The sequence below is a fragment of the Acipenser ruthenus genome, chromosome 8 (genome assembly GCF_902713425.1).
Source record: "Acipenser ruthenus chromosome 8, fAciRut3.2 maternal haplotype, whole genome shotgun sequence".
In the NCBI taxonomy this organism is placed as follows: domain Eukaryota; kingdom Metazoa; phylum Chordata; class Actinopteri; order Acipenseriformes; family Acipenseridae; genus Acipenser; species Acipenser ruthenus.
The window spans coordinates 13,126,779-13,143,724 of record NC_081196.1 but is presented as its reverse complement, the minus strand read 5'-3'; the positions used below and the strand labels follow the sequence as shown (position 1 = coordinate 13,143,724).

Sequence of the window (16,946 nt, the reverse complement as noted above, 5' to 3'; positions counted from 1 at the left end):
GAGATGAAGGTATAGAGCAGCCATCTCCTCCATGGTGCCCTGCTCCCATTAGAGCCCCTAATATTTTTTTTTCCCCCAGTTAGAATTCCATCTAACACATGCTGTGCATTCTTGCACGGTTGAAACTGGCATACAGGTGAATGACACATGCTGGGATGAATTATAAATACGGCACTATTATCCTTAGACTATAGCCTCTTCAACAACAACAACAAAGACATATCTATGATCTTGTATATTATGAGATGTTTCAAATGAAAGAAAACATATTAAGAACACAGATCAGATACTGAACCAAACAAATAAACAAATTCTAAATTACCGTAGGATAGATTTGCTTGATTTCGTTACGCAATATTTTTAAGTTTAAGTTTATGACCCTATATTTACAAAACATGTATACAAGTGAGCTCAAATGAAGAAAGGTGCCACTGTAGCAGGTGAATATCCTAATATTTTACACTAAAAGTACATTTAGCTAAATCAAATGTATCCTTGTTGATATCTTTTATTTTTTGTACTTGTACTAAAAACAGAATGTACAACTCATAATGGAATTCTAAATGAAAGTTAAGAAATTTAGTGACAAACGCTTCAACTTCAAGTCTTTTTCAATGTCATTTTGAAGACACTGAAAAAGACTTCTAGTCAAAATGTCTATCAATGAACTTATTCAGTTTCTTTTAGTATTTCCAAATTCAGCGCTATTGAGTGTTTGATAGTTATGCATGAAATTGTACTGGAAACAAATTAAAAATCCAAGTGTTTTTTTTATTTCAGGGTAGTGAAGTCAAATTCTTCCACCAACTGACACACACATTGAGGTAGTGTTTGAGTGGCGTCCACCTGTCACTGCACACGTGCTGTACCTGTCAAGTGGATAATCAAAGGACCTTCGATTATCAGTGCTGTGAAACTGGAAACTTTCATCATCCCCAGAAATTCACTCAAAGATAATTAGGACAATGCAGATCAGTGGTCCAACAGAAAAACCATAGCATTCACTTGACAAGACATTCAAATCCACAATTAACAGAAATGATAAAGAAGTCAAACTCGTCAGCATGTTTTCAGGAAGAGCACGGTGCCCTGTGGGGATGATCTTTTGAATCTGAACTGTGAGGTATACGAGAGGGACCGCTCCCCTCCCCCACCCCACCTCCACCAACATCCATCCAAACTCAATTCCACTGCTCCTGGGGCAAAGGACACTTAATAAAATTAGAATAGCATAATGGTTTTCAATAACTTTTAGCCCTCGAAAGCTAAATGGAGATCAATCTGCCCTTCTGTGTCAGCCCTGTGGAGGATATTAAGAAGTGATGCCACACCCCTTTCAATAGTTTAAAATCAGAAAGCTGAGCCTTTCTCTGGAACTCAATGAACTGGTTGACAGACAGCTCCAGGGCATGACTGGATAGGAACAGCAATTACTGGATGGAGGGATGGGCTGCAGTGTGGAAACTGGTGGGCTGGAGTAGCTCAGTGGTTAGAGTACTACTGGACTGCAGAGTGGAAGGTTTGAGTTGCTCTGTGGTTATAGCATGAAGGCTTTTTCATGACAGAATTAAGCAGCTGATTTAATTAATTACGTAACTTAAAAATGGATGCCTTACAGTTCAGGCTGGTTAAATCACTTCAGTGTAGAGTGGTAGTGGATTTATGTTGCAAAGTGGTAAGAGTGATGGACAGTGGTGTGGAAATGGGTACTTGTCCTAAAATAATCTAAGCCCCCCTCCTTTCATTGTAAAAGGTGCTACCATTCATTTCTCTGATTGAGCTGATATATTCACTGTATTACTTTGGAGGAATCAATAAGCTCTGCCTTTATCAGCGAGTGATGTGGTTGAAATTTGTTTTGGCCAATTTGCGAATGCAATAACTGTCCATTTATCAAATCAGTCCCCCCCCCCACACACACACACTTTCTGTCAAAATGGTGTTTCTGCAGTGCAGGCATCTCAGTACTAGAAGAACCTACTGCAAGAGAGGGACACAGTGGAAAAGTCCTTGATATGGACATTGGCTTTCACCCTGGAACCTTGTATACTTGTATGATGCATAATAAGATCAAATTGACATTTATGATCATTTAAAAGAGAAAAATGTAATGACTTAGGGAGAGCAAGTATTCATACCAGCTATAAAACACACGTATTCGTCACATTCAAGAACCACTTGGTGAACTACAATGCGATATGTTGTGCTTTTGCTCTATCACGATATGTACCTCTATTTTGATATCTCATGTAAAGAAAAGATCACGATTCATCGATACACAATTAACCGCCACACCCCTAACCCCTAGGAAGCACTGCACCTCCAGTTCTAGGGGAATGTGCGCAGGATGTGCCACTTCAGGTTGATGATGCCCACAGGAAAAGTAGTAAAGGTCATATATTCTCTACATAAGCAGGGAACCTGGCAATGTCTCTTTAAATGGTTGATATGAGTGCTACAGGGGGAGAGAAAGCGCATTTTCACTTAATTCAATTAGAAAGCTGCCCCCCTGCCCCTCCCTCCCGCACACCAGCCGGCAGTAATGCACGCAGACACTGCCACCTGTGTCATACTCAGGGACTACCCATCAATCACAATTAGCCAATTAGCTGGCACAGCCTGCCCAGCTCAGCCACTCCCCGGGCTGGAGATTGAAGCGGATGGTTAACCTTTAAAGTGCAGACTAGTTTACAGAGAAATAAAAAAGAAAATACAGGGAAAGAGGGTGAGAGTAAGATACGGCAGAGAGGGAGATACAGACACAACAGATGGGGAGAAAGGGATCATAGAAAGAGAATAAGGGTGAGCACATAAGTCAGGGACAAAGAAAGGATAAAGTTCCACTTCCTCTTGATGATTTGCTTTATAAATGACTGAATAGTATCTTATAATCTGGGGTGAATCGAAGCAAACTCAGTTATCTGTAGCTCACAGGATCCTTCAAAGTCTCACTTTCCCTACATCAAGTATCATTCTCTAGTCTTCTCCCAATCATCATGTTGCTGATGTTATCCTTTATAAAAGTATTTTATGGAGTAATTATGTATTTAATTAGAGTATTTATTATTCAAGTTAATTCTAATACATATGCTAGTTTCAGAGCATATGCTAGTTTCATAGCAGACGAATAATGATAAGGTCACCTGGCTGGCTTGTACACAGAAAGGCTGTGTGGGTTCAGCTGGAAGTTGCTGTGGTTGACATGCGCCAGTGAAAGGGCGTTGCAGGACACTGCATTTGGATTCAGGGGTCTGGTACTTTCACTTTGGAGTCAGAAGCACAAAAAGAACTCTCTACAATCTTTTTATATTTGACCATCAGTGAAATGGCATAGATTATAATTTGAGAACTATGGATATTTCAGAGCACATTACTGCTGCCTCAAATGAAACTGAGCTGCTTTTGGTGATTATTTTCCATTTGTCTTACTGTTTCAATATTTGTGTACATATTTTCACTCTAAATATATGTAATGTTGTGAAGCACAGGTATACATAAATAACTTCATATAAAAATCTAAACTCTTATTTTCAATGATCTTTTTTTAAATGTAAATGTTTCCTCACTGAGGATACGCAGAGCTGGGAGATGACACTGATAACCTCCTGCTGCTGCAGGTAGTACCTGTTTGAAGAGACATATCGGGCAGGGTTGAGTTTGTACACGAAGGACGTTCTATAAATACGTTTGGTATGGTATTATCTGAAGCTGAAATCACTTTTAGGCAATGTAAATAAATTGAAAAGCCATCATTGCCTGATTTTGGATGAAGCAGAGTACAAAGCAGAAGGGTAAGCTCTGGAATAATACAATAGTCAACATCCACCAAGAAATCATATTTGAGTATAAAATTCATCATAATTGTGTGCAGCTTTAAAATGTTACATGCTAGTCCTTTCTTTAGTCAATATCTGTCACAGACACAGACACGCACGCACAGTTGAGCTCATCCCTTTTTTCATAGATGATGTCTGTTCAGAACCACACAACAAAAAATGTCATCAGTCAGCAAGCCCCAAGTTTGGACGACGGTATGCATTCCTGTGCAGTGCCAGAGCAGACAATCCAGGTGCTGAGATACTGTAAACAGACAATGTCAGAATTAACAACTGTAAATAGAATTAATTGTAAGTAGAAGAAAAAAAATCCATAATCCATAAGTTTATTAGCAGGATTTGTAAACTTGGTTGTTTTTCTGCAAGGAAAATCCGCCCCTAACCAACACGTCATCAGCAAGCACATAAAGGCTCTGGGTGTTATTCTCTCATGTCGCTTCTTTTGTTTCGGCCACTCAGTCAAGCGCTGGGAGGCTGAAACGGCAGTTGACCTCTTAGAACCTGGAGGAAGGGCTGCCCTCAGCCACGGATTCCCTGAGGTTTCCACCTACATCAAAAATGTTAAATATGTGAGTAGGGGGGTTTTCCTTATCCGAGTGCCGAGCGGTTCGTATTTAGTTGTGCGGGGTGCGTGGTCAGGTTGGACAGACTGGGCTCGTTCGCTCAGTGCAGTCATGCTCTGGGGGACGGGCCATGTCTCAGCTGCTCATTTTCATTAATTTTTAAATATTTTGGGGGGTAGGTGGCGGTGCGCCACTGTGGGGTGCGTTAATTATTTATTAGGTAGTGAGTGGTATCCCACAAACATCACTTAGTTACTTCACAATAAATTAAATGTTTGTTTTGTAAAACAAACAACAATAAATAAATAGAACGACCATTTACAGCATTTAGATTGATAAATAATATATTGATAAAGAATATTAAACAACTGCTTACAGTATTTGTTTAGCTTTATAGCCTATGGAGCTATTTTTTTCTCTACAGTTTAAGTTCTACAGTTATTTACTGCTTCGGACACAAATGACATCAAAACGGTAACAAAATGTTTCAACATGTTTCAACAGTTCTATAGTGTTACAAGATGACGAATGTAGCAACATTCGCTACCACTTAAACTGGGCTTCTCTGCATTCATTCTTTCCCATATGATTTGTTAAAAGCTTCAATGTACCTCTGTAGAAGCTGGCGGCACAGCTAGCGAAACGTTAGGACTATTGTCTATCAACACAGTTCCGGTGTCGTCTTAATTTGTTGATTTATTTGACTTATCTGTGTCACTTATATTTTTTTCTTCTCGTCCTCGCTGTTAAAAGTCGGTGGGAGGGTGGGAGGGTGGCCCGTTGGCCCACCCGTCACTGGCGCCCATGGGCCTCACGCAGGTAGCCATCTAGCACCCACGAACGAGGCCTCCGGCCAAATTTATCATTCACTCGGGCCCTGAGCGCCCATCAGTCATCGGGCCCTGAGTGCCCATCACAGTCATTAAATCATCTGCAATTGCAATCATTCATTCATTGCAGATTCTCTGAACTGAACTAAATGTTAACAATGCAAACAAGGGTGTACAACTCAAGTGTTTTGGTTAATGATCACCCAGGAGATATTTAATCTTGGATTGACAGAATTGACTGATATTACCCTATTATCAATGGATGTTGCTTCCTTTTATGCCCCACTTTTTTCTGTAGTTTAGTTTCATTAAATATCTTAAACAAACACTGTCATTCCTCTTCTTCAGTTACTTTACAGTTGACTACTGTAGCACTGTGCTTTAGTGAATATATAGTCAGCCCGGACCTTTTCACCCAAATCGACTTCTAAGTCAAAAATGTTTAAAAGACAGAACGGTGATGTTGACTCTTCTAGGTGTGTCCCTATAATAAAAAGGGGGCTTGCAGAGCAATTGACGTGACAAAATGAAACAGCACAGACTCCTGTAAGAGTATTCTAAACAAACAAAAAAAAAATCATGACATTTTGCAGTGTGGTTGCTTATTAAACCAGCACACCCCCCCCCCCCCAAAAAAAACACCTAGGTTTACAGCCGTCCACAAGTGTACCAATTAGTGCCTTAATGCGATTCCTCACCCCAACGACTAAAACACTAAAGCAATCAAGGAATATATTAATGTAGCAGTGTTTGGATGAATGATGAACATCAAAATGAATGACTGACTCCAAAACACATAAACAAGAGAATAATGCAATATTGGAATGAATGAATACAGAATTAATTTGATAAGTGATTAATCATTTCTTTGTCGCCCTATTAGATACCTAGTCTTATGATCCCTCATGGGACTAAAGTAGAAAAGACGGATGGGTTGTGACAATGCAGAGTCTGGCATGAGTCCATTGACATGGAGGGACACCTGCTGAGACACAGGCCCTCCCTCCCTCACTCACACACTCCAGTGCCAGGATTGCAGGAACCGCTGCCTTACCGGCTCTCTGGACAGCTTCTCTTAGCTAATAAGGAACTTTTCTGTCCCTACAGAAACAAGCAAGATTATGCAAAACACCCCGACATGCACACAGCATGGGGCAGGGCCTCTTTGCAGTCAAGCTTGCATGTGATATACAGCTACGGCCAAATACATAGGTCTAAATAAAAATCATGTTCTATTGAGACGTCTAATTTGAGGAACTTATACAGCTCTGGCCAAAAGTTTTGCATCACCTAGAATTTTAGGATTCAGACATCATTAAAAGAAATATATGTATCTGAACATAATTTTGATCTTTTATTTAACATCATGTAATCAAAGAAACTATAAAATGATATTGCAAAAGTCTACCGGAAACCATAATAGTTTCATGTCAGATGTCGAAATGTTTCAAATCAGTTGACTATATGGAAAACTACAAAGCGGTGCGTAATTCAATATGTTAACGTACCATTATTCAGCAGGTTTCATTCGACTTTATGAAGCAAAATTAGAAACTTTTGGCCAGAGCTGTAAGCTTAAATTCCTCTCAAAGTAAAAGTGTGCCCTTTTATCCTCATGAGTAATACGCTTGGTTAAAGTATAAGCAGCTTCAAATGCTATTTAAATTGCTTCTCTCATACTTCCCTTACTATTTTAAAGTGCTTGCAATCAATCTCAGTGGTTCAGACCAGGGACTTAAGATTCTCTAGAGAAGCTCAAAGCAGCTCACAAAAGCTCACTGCCAGGTAAAGGTAGATTCAGACATCAATGAGAACTCATGTAGCTCCAGAACCCCTCAGAATGAGTGCAAACATCCAAAAATAGTAACAGTAAAGAAATGTAAAGGGTTCTGCTTATGTATCCCGAGATACAGCCTGAGCAAAACTGGTTTTCGTACTTCAGTCTGTATTGCATTCGAATGTAGGCTTGTTGTAGTGGTGATGATTACTAATGAAATCCAAGGACTCGCTAACTGTTCAAGCTATACTGTGTGTCTGACTGCGAGTGTCAGTACCTGCAGCCACGGTGTTTATAGCGCCCTCCTGGCCGATGATGTGCTCTCGCAGTCTGCGCTCCAGCGGGAACCTCCTCCTCTCCTCAGCTTCCCGACGCCGCTGAACTTCCTGGAACTGAAAGAGTGTGAAAAGGAAGTGGGTCACTCGGGACTGACCATCCCCATAGCACAGCACAGCAGCCAAAACCCTTCAACCCCTCGCTTCTGAATAAGCTAGTACAGTAGAACCTCAGAGTCAGGAACACTAAACTTCCAAACTGACCGCTCTACCGAACATCAACATTCAACCGGAAGAGTGCAATCACTCTACCATGCGTGCAATGCAACCAGATAGGCACTCCTATAGTGGTAACGGAGAAGGCAAAATTACTGTACCAACAAATGTATCCTGAAAGGTGAGGCAAGCAATTTTACTAGGAACATTTTTGTTTTAAACAAAGCACAGGTTTATAGTTTGTAAAACAGCCGAGGGACTTGGTGCAGTTTGGACTTATTGTTTAGAGCTGGGTGACAGGGTAAGAGTGGAAAATAGTTAGACAGTATGGCTTAGTGGTTAGTATTGAAGAACTGGATGAACCTTTCTTAGCTTCTGTACATTTTTTCGTTAAAAGGGCCCCAAAGAAAGTTATTTAACCAAACTCATTTTGTTGGGATGTCTATACTGGAACTAAAAAGGACCCTGAAAAAAACAACATGTTAATATTACGGCCTATGAAGCTCAGCAAGCATTCTCACCTGATATTTTATACTCTTTCTACTGTCTTCCCATACCAGTCTATTTTAATCATTATTCAAGTCTTGAACTTACTAGTATTCATTCCATTGTTAAACTGTATTTGCTTGTTATTATCAATGTTTGTACACTACATTGTAAAGGGTATGGAACAGTTTTGGTACAAAGGGGAAAATACATAATATTCTTCATACTTTAAGCAATACTGACCCATTAACTGAAATAGGGTAGGGTGTATAATCACGCCTCCACAAACTGTTCAATTACAACAAGCCTCCCCCTCCTTAAATTACTGTTTTGAAATATACATTAACAACAGAGTGTCTCGACTGAAAATAAATAAACAAAGAAATAGAAAGAAAGAAAAATCACAGAAATAAAAAGGAGGAGAACGTCAGCATCCCTCAATTGCAGCAGCCCCCAGTGCAGTTTTCCCTGTTAGGATCCTGGCCCTGACAGAAATAAGACAATAAATTGGTTGGAAATGCAATTTTCTAATGGTGCCATTTGTCTCTCCCTACAAGGACCCATCCATCCAGACTCCTGCTTTATATGAAGCAATAAAGTTTCCCAGCTCTGCCCCCCAGAGGACCGGGGCTCTGGATAGGAAAGCACAGGCCTGCCTGCCTCTCTCCCTCTCTTTCCCTCTCCCTCTCAATCTATCTATCTCTTAACATACACAAGCCCTCAGGGCAGAAATATTTCATTGTTTCCCTACTTTTTCAAATAGCTGTGGGGTAAGCTCAGCTCAAGCACTTATCCAATCCCAGGCCCTGCATTGCTCTCAACGACTGAACGTCTGTTTCTATCTGCTTCCTGAAGTAACTTAAAAAAGGTTAACTTTTCCGATTCTTATCTGTAACTATCTTTTTTTGCTGTTCCCCTTTGGTGTAATTCTTTAATATAAAAGAGCGCAACTTGTCCTATGCTACTGTTTGCACCTTAAAACTAGTTCTGGGACAAATATCCGGCCTTGTTTGTATTTGTACAAATGATGCTTTCGCTTTCCAGCTAATTACAAGCAAGTACAAATTATTTGTTAACATTTTAAAAGAATATTTTCGAACATGGAAAACCCATGTTTGTCTCAGCACTTAAAACAGTCAATCATAAAACCCAAATAAATTTTAAAAAAAAAATACTTTGTCAAAACATTTGTCACAGAGAAGTTCTCTCTTTCTCTGTGCTGACTGAGCTGATATTCCATCTGAAGGCTCTCTTTCAAAGCCACTCAGAGGCAGGTGTGGAAGGCTTGGGCTCTCACTGACAGACCCAGTAATTGCGGGGCAAGTTCTGCATCACAAACTGTCCCCTTTAATCGTACTAAGTGTTGCTTTTAAATAATACAGCTTTCAGAAGAGCTCACACAACAAGGGGGATTAACTCGTAGATATCGAGCCCCATTCTCCAAGGATCCGCCCTGTCAAGACCCTCAGGGGGTTTATTATGTGTATGAGTAAAATCGGTCAGACGGACGCAAAGACATTTCTGACTCACAGACTAAGGAAATCTGCACGGACAGACAGCGTTGTGCGATAATGCATTTTTTCATTTTCGAGAATGGTAGGTATGAAAAATATAATCTCAAAATGCAACAAAAAACACGCTTTTTATTGGTCTAATGAATCAAGCTTAGGAAGTACTGCTCCTGTGTTACTGTATATGCAACTCACAGACCAGCTCTCACGTCTCATTAACTCACAGACCAGCTCTCACGTCTCATTAACTCAGACCAGCTCTCACGTCTCATTAACTCACAGACCAGCTCTCACGTCTCATTAACTCACAGACCAGCTCTCACTTCTCATTAACTCAGACCAGCTCTCACGTCTCATTAACTCACAGACCAGCTCTCACGTCTCATTAACTCACAGACCAGCTCTCACTTCTCATTAACTCAGACCAGCTCTCCCTTCTCACTCACAGACCAGCTCTCACTTCTCATTAACTCAGACCAGCTCTCACGTCTCATTAACTCACAGACTAGCTCTCACGTCTCATTAACTCACAGACCAGCTCTCACGTCTCATTAACTCAGACCAGCTCTCACGTCTCATTAACTCACAGACCAGCTCTCACGTCTCATTAACTCACAGACCAGCTCTCACGTCTCATTAACTCAGACCAGCTCTCACGTCTCATTAACTCACAGACCAGCTCTCACGTCTCATTAACTCACAGACCAGCTCTCACTTCTCATTAACTCACAGACCAGCTCTCACGTCTCATTAACTCAGACCAGCTCTCACTTCTCATTAACTCACAGACCAGCTCTCACGTCTCATTAACTCAGACCAGCTCTCACTTCTCATTAACTCAGACCAGCTCTCATGTATCATTAATTCAGACCAGCTCTCACGTCTCATTAACTCAGACCAGCTCTCACGTCTCATTAACTCAGACCAGCTCTCCCTTCTCACTCACAGACCAGCTCTCACTTCTCATTAACTCACAGACCAGCTCTCACTTCTCATTAACTCACAGACCAGCTCTCACGTCTCATTAACTCAGACCTGCTCTCACGTCTCATTAACTCAGACCAGCTCTCACGTCTCATTAACTCAGACCAGCTCTCCCTTCTCACTCACAGACCAGCTCTCACGTCTCATTAACTCAGACCAGCTCTCACTTCTCATTAACTCACAGACCAGCTCTCACGTCTCATTAACTCACAGACCTGCTCTCACGTCTCATTAACTCAGACCAGCTCTCACGTCTCATTAACTCAGACCAGCTCTCACGTCTCATTAACTCACAGACCAGCTCTCACGTCTCATTAACTCACAGTTCTACACCATTCAACATGTAACTAATAATGAATTATCAAACAACAGGGTTATTAATACCTTCACTTTCAAGTAATGGCTACACAGTCGTATGAATTAACAGAATTTCATAAGATTTGACAACCGAATAACTCATGTTTTGTAGTTCTCTGTAACACATTTTCTTGTTTAAAAGATAACTGACCACAGGTTCATAATGAAATCAAGTGAAACACCACAGATATATATTTGTATCTGAAGATTCTTGTGTTAAAAGCACAAGCCGGGATACAGAACTGCTTTCTAACCACACTGTGCAACCCTTTGAACGATTTTTCCAAACTGTACTTTTTTCAGTAGGTTGAATTATAAAGTGTTTAGTGTCCACAAGAGAAATGTACTGCAGTATTGACAGAAATGCAGCCCTACACTTTGTGTTTGTGCACTAAATGAAATTACTTGTCATAGAAAAATAATACAACCCTTTCTCCCACCAGGGCACCCGTTACAGACTTCTGCCTCCTTAGTTAGTTTGTGCTTCAATTACGCATTAACGCATTCTCTTGAAATGTATCTCAGCGTCTCAGATTTATCAGAGAAGATAAGGCAGACACATAACAGGTATATGTGCATTAGTACATTCCCAGTGTATGTTTTAATGCAGCATTCATTTTAATGATATAAATACTAGTAGTAACACGTTTTGAAAGCAACTTTTTCTTCATCAGACTTGTTAATAATAAACAAAGCAAAGGGCAAGAGTCTGTAAGACAGGAATTGTGTCTCCAATATCATCTGTTACTATTTATCACATCTCAATGATAAACAACATAGACAAGACTGAGATCGTTTAAAGATGGTGCTCACATTAAAATGACACAAGTGGGCCTACATACTGTAGGATTCAATACACATGGAAAAAATAAGAGAATTTCTGCAAACACACCCTATTAACTGCAAAACAACTCCCATTGTAAATATTTCATTTTTGACCGTCACTTGTGGGCAGAATTCCCATCTCACACACTGCCGTTGTTTACATGGACACATTTTTGTTCTTCTTTTACTCTCTTGTAAACATGACGACCGATAGACAGACAAAGAGAAAGAAAAGTGATTCAGGATCAGAAAGACAGGCAGACAGACAGACCATCCCTTCTCTTGTCACTGAAGTTTCCTGCAGGCCTACCTTCACCTCCCAGTCCTTGAGCAGCTTCAGCATCTCCCCTTCCTTGGCATACATGAGCGGCGTGTGCCCCATCTCATTAGCCAGCAGGGGGTTGGCACCTGGACACAGAAAGAATGGGTCAGAGGTTAAGCGAGGTCAGGGATTCACAGGGTCACTCTCTCTCTCTTCTCAGACACAGAGCAGAAGTTAGGGGTCAGTTCTGCCCAGCAGGGGAGCGAGGTATTCTTAGGACAGCAGAAACCCTAACGGGCAGCAACAATATGCAGTGACCTAGGAGCCAAGAAGGACCAGTAGCCTTTCTTCTTTTCTCAAGGGAAAACAGGGAAAAGATTTTGGTGAATATGGTGGCAGTGACCCGCTATGGCTGCCTGGTTATTAAAAGCGGGTAGGGATGAGGCAATGGCTTTTCGTTGTGAAAGGACGTCACAACCACATGTTCTGCTTTGTCTTGGGGTGTTTAGCACTGCTCCTACCCTGACCCTGGCTTTGTCATCCACAGGTAGGTACAAGATAGGTTACTAAATAATTGCAGTGTTATTGGATACTGATAAATGCCATCAGATCCCTTTTTTTACCCACTGGTGCGATTCTGTTTAACTATATCCAACAAATTATTTAATAGGGAAATGGTTAACCTAGTGAAATATGCACAAGCACAGATGCTACAATTTAAAAAAAAAATGATTTATGAGACTCTGAATCAATGAGAATTTTTGGCCTCATTAAGTGAGATTTGAAATAAAACTGAAAATAGAGTAGAATAAATACACAAAAACATACAGAAACTATTGCAATCTGATTGTGTTTCAAGGCTCCATGTAGCTCAAGAAACCAAAAACAGTAACCCAGCAGCCTGCCTGGTGGTCAAGCAAGCTCAAGAACTGTAACCTGCTTGACATCCCAGTATTCAACAGGGCTTTTCAATACAAATAATCCGTTCAGATAACTTCTAAGACATCAGTAAACAATACATTATGTGATCTATGATGGTCAATGCATAACATTTTTTTTGCTCGGTTCTTCAACACAAAAAGATAATCTGGAATTTCAAAGAAATTTGAGAAAAAGTTGTGGTGGTCAGCTTCCTCAAGAGTCTGCAGGAAATAGTCTACTGATAAAAAACGCTAATAAGAAAGTCTTACGGCAAATTGTCCACTGTGACATGGCAGCTTGTAAGCTACTAACCTGCTTTGCCACATCTAGAACTCCCAAGCCACACTGCGGACGGGCGGATCGATCAATCTAATCCCTGGTTTCATAGCGGCCTGGACACCAGGTTGACTAATTGCTGTAATCATTGATAAAACCTGACGACTTCTTCATGGATCCCAATCAATATCAGAGAACATAAAAATAGAAAGCAATAACTAACAAAATACCCACCCCCCTCTTTGTTTTTCACCAACATAACAAATAGCATCATTTGGCCCTTTAATATCACAGACCTTTGCCCTCTGGCAGAAACACTTCATAAAGGATCAAGCCTGGCACCCCCCAGCCTCCCACCCCCCCACACACAGTCCCTAGCAGCCTCTCGACTGTGTTAAACAGAGAGAGGCAGCTGGTTGCAGCTTGCACTGCCTCCTGGACACTGTCAGTACCTGCTGAGGGTTCAGATGACCTCTGGACTCTCAAGATCCCTGGCAATTAGTCACCTCCCACTAGCTGTCTTATGCATTGGGGGTGCACAGCTGAACGAGACCCCAGGCTGTATGTGTACAGGGAGGGCCTGGACCAGTATTAGGGGCTCCCGTTTGATAAATGAAGACGAGTCTCCTAGACCCTCTGGAGTCCAGAGTGCAGTCCGGCCCAGGAGGTCACTCACCGGGGAAATAACTTACTCCTCCTCTCCACCCCCCCACGTATCGGAAAAAGTTTAGCGACTGACAGCACCCAATTTTTCAAATTTTATTAAACTTGCCTGGGTAAAACAGATGTATATTCTGTCATCTCAATATCCACCTATCCTTATTGCATGTACATCATACCTATACATGAAGTGGTAATAGCAATTATTCAGAATCCAAAAGGGTTTATATTTTATTTATTTATTATTTCTAAGCAGACACCCTTATCCAGGGCGACTTACAATTGTTACAAGAGATCACATTATTTTTTACATACAATTACCCATTCATACAGTTGGGTTTTTACTTGAGCAATCTAGGTAAAGTACCTTGCTCAAGGGTACAGCAGCAGTATCCCCACCTGGGATTGAACCCACAACCCTCCGGTCAAGAGTCCAGAGCCCTAACCACTACTCCACACTGCTGGGGTAAAAAAAGCTATAGCTTTCTGCATTGTGTTACTACCTCTTGCCATAATAGTGGCACACCCGACAATTCTAATCAATTCTGATTAGTTCAATTCATTAAACACCGATTAGTTCAATTCAACTTCAGTTTAGGTATGCCATAGGTATGCCATTGTTTTTGGTTCTTCAAGACATGTGTAATTGTGTATTTCATTATTTATTTTATTTATCTTCTTCAATGTAAGTCAACTTTGTTTTATTATTACAAAGTCTTTAACTTATAACTATAGAATATGAAATTATGGATACTGTTTAGAGTAACTGTCCTCTAACCACTAGGCCGGAGAGACTCCCAGTCTCTCAGTTCTAACCACTTGGCCACACTGGCTCACTTGTACATAAAGGGAGATTGTGTAGAGTAATGCTGACTTAGTTTCTCTCCCCAGCCCGGCACTCTGTTGTGTGGGTGACAGGTTAAAGATGGAGTGCCAACTTCCTGTCAGCTGGTGAGGAGACGGCTGAAGATGCTGACTTGTTACTCTGACATCTGGGGCAGGAGCCAAGGACCTTCTTCATCACCAACATCACCTTCTTCTACTACTACTTAGTCACCAGTAAGTGCTTCACTCAAACACACGCTTACAGGGTTAAAACAGTCAGCTACAAATGACAGTAAGCCATGAGATGGAGTAAATATTTACTGCCTTTATGTGCAGTAAAAGGAGAGAAGCAGACACAGCCGTTATATATTGAGTTGATATATGTTCTTCATAACATGGTCTGACAATTGTAACTGCTGGGAAGCTTTTGAAAAGTATTTGGTTTTGTCGTAATCTAAAATTCTAATAGGATTGTCGCACTCAGGACCAGATTAACCTATATGCAAATTACGCTATAGCGTAGGGCTCCCAGCAGAATTTAGGCCCCCGCAAGGTCGCCGTTTGTTTGGGACATTTTACAAAAACTGCATGCGGGCAGACGGGCCCACACACACACACAGGAAGAGAGGCGCACAGAAGCTTGCTTTTGGTTAATTTTGTTATTTTATGACAGCTAGGCATTCCTTCTCGATGACAGCACACCTGGTCTCTGAGTCTCTCACGCAAGCAGCTTCCTGCTAGTGTACAATACCAAATCCCCCACGCCCTCTACCTCCTGGGAAAGATCCGTCCCTAGTCCTACTACGTCAAAGGCATCAGTCTGCAGGATAAAATGCGGTTCACATAAGTTATCTAATTCAATTCAAAGATGCTTTCTCATTATTATTGATTACTGAAAAAATGCATACATTGAAAATAAAGTAAAAGTTAGGAAATATCATCTTGCAATTAACAGGTTCCTACGATGTAGTGTACAGTGTACTCACCTATTTCAGACTTTGCATGATTCATATCAAATTAGCTTTATGCTGGCCTTGTTTGTATCCGAATATCTCATAGGGAGCTCAAAGCAACCCACGAACACATATGAGCGAGTCTCAACGGGGCTGACGGAGCACCCTGTAGTGTATGAACTATCCTTAAGAGTGCAGAAAATATAAACCGTGTTCAGAGCGCTGTATGGGGGCATAACCGTTTAACTGTATAAGAACAATATAGGCTATGTAATAACCGCAGACAAATTGGGAGAATATATATTTTTTCCCTCCATAATGGATTATAAATTGCAAAGCCAATCACATTAAATATAAAAGCTTTTTTTTTTTTTTTTTTTTTTTTTTTTAAATGCAATTCTCAAGTCTGCAAAACATAAAAAAGTGCCTAATTTTGGTTTGAAACTGGAAAATTAATGGTTACCTTGCACAGGCATGATGGAAAATACTGTAAAGTGACTGCATCTGTATTTGTCACCTTATTTTTATAAACTTTTTGTGCAAACTCCATGGCCGAACATATATTTAAGAAAAATAAACCTGTGATCGGTTCTTCTCAGTGCTGTGAAAGAGCCGAACACACAACCAGAGAACTGAAACAACGGCTCAGGCCAGTGATGGGGTAGAAGCAGTAGAGGGGTGGCGGTACTTTAGTCAGAAGAAACCCAAGAGCCCCTCCCCACGTTTTTTCCTTTATTTCTTTTGGAGTAATGACAAATGACTGGATTTAAACTAGAACATAACAATAGTTCAAACAGCTGGTACCTGAAATCCCAGGGAATCCATTGAAAACGTCTAACCTATTATCATCTATCAGCTAACCTGGCACCCCACCGCTACGATTAAAGAAAAAATATGTAAAGGTGTTCAAGTACTAAAAAAGAAACTGAAATATATAGCAGTGCATCCCTGGAAATTAGGCCCACAGAGAACGAGGATACAGAATGAGGTTAAAGGTTTAGTTTGTGAGGATCAGGACGGTGGTAAGATCACAGTAGCTAAGTGCATCATTCTCTGAATTATCAATAAAACGTCACCTAACAGTGAGTAAGGCTTTCTGTATCAACTAGGCCAGGAGTTTTACACAGTCTACATTTACACTAACTAAAAGGGACAGGTGACTGTGCAGTACCTGGAACATCTATCGTCAATAATAACTGGGACAACTTGGTTTGCTTGGATCGAGTTACTAGTGTACAACTGTTGATAAGACCTTCCCAAACAGACACATCCATCAATACAATCCAACCCCTGTACCTTTAGTTATACAATTGCGTGTGTTCTCAAACCAGAAAAGAAGAACACTGGACAGAACAGGCCAGGTTACCAGGGTGTTCATAGAATCACAGT

The 16,946-nt window shown here is 40.8% G+C and overlaps 1 protein-coding gene across 1 annotated transcript in view; it reads right to left on the bottom strand.

Moving 5' to 3' along the window:
* Positions 1-16,946, bottom strand: part of LOC117405822 (mitochondrial disaggregase) — a 48,166-nt gene that overhangs the window by 11,196 nt on the left and 20,024 nt on the right. The window contains exons 6-7 of the mRNA XM_059028547.1: positions 11,971-12,068; positions 7,284-7,398 (exon numbers count right to left, since the gene is read on the bottom strand). Of these exons, the coding sequence (XP_058884530.1) occupies positions 7,284-7,398; positions 11,971-12,068 (213 nt within the window). The remainder of the gene's footprint in view (positions 1-7,283; positions 7,399-11,970; positions 12,069-16,946) is intronic.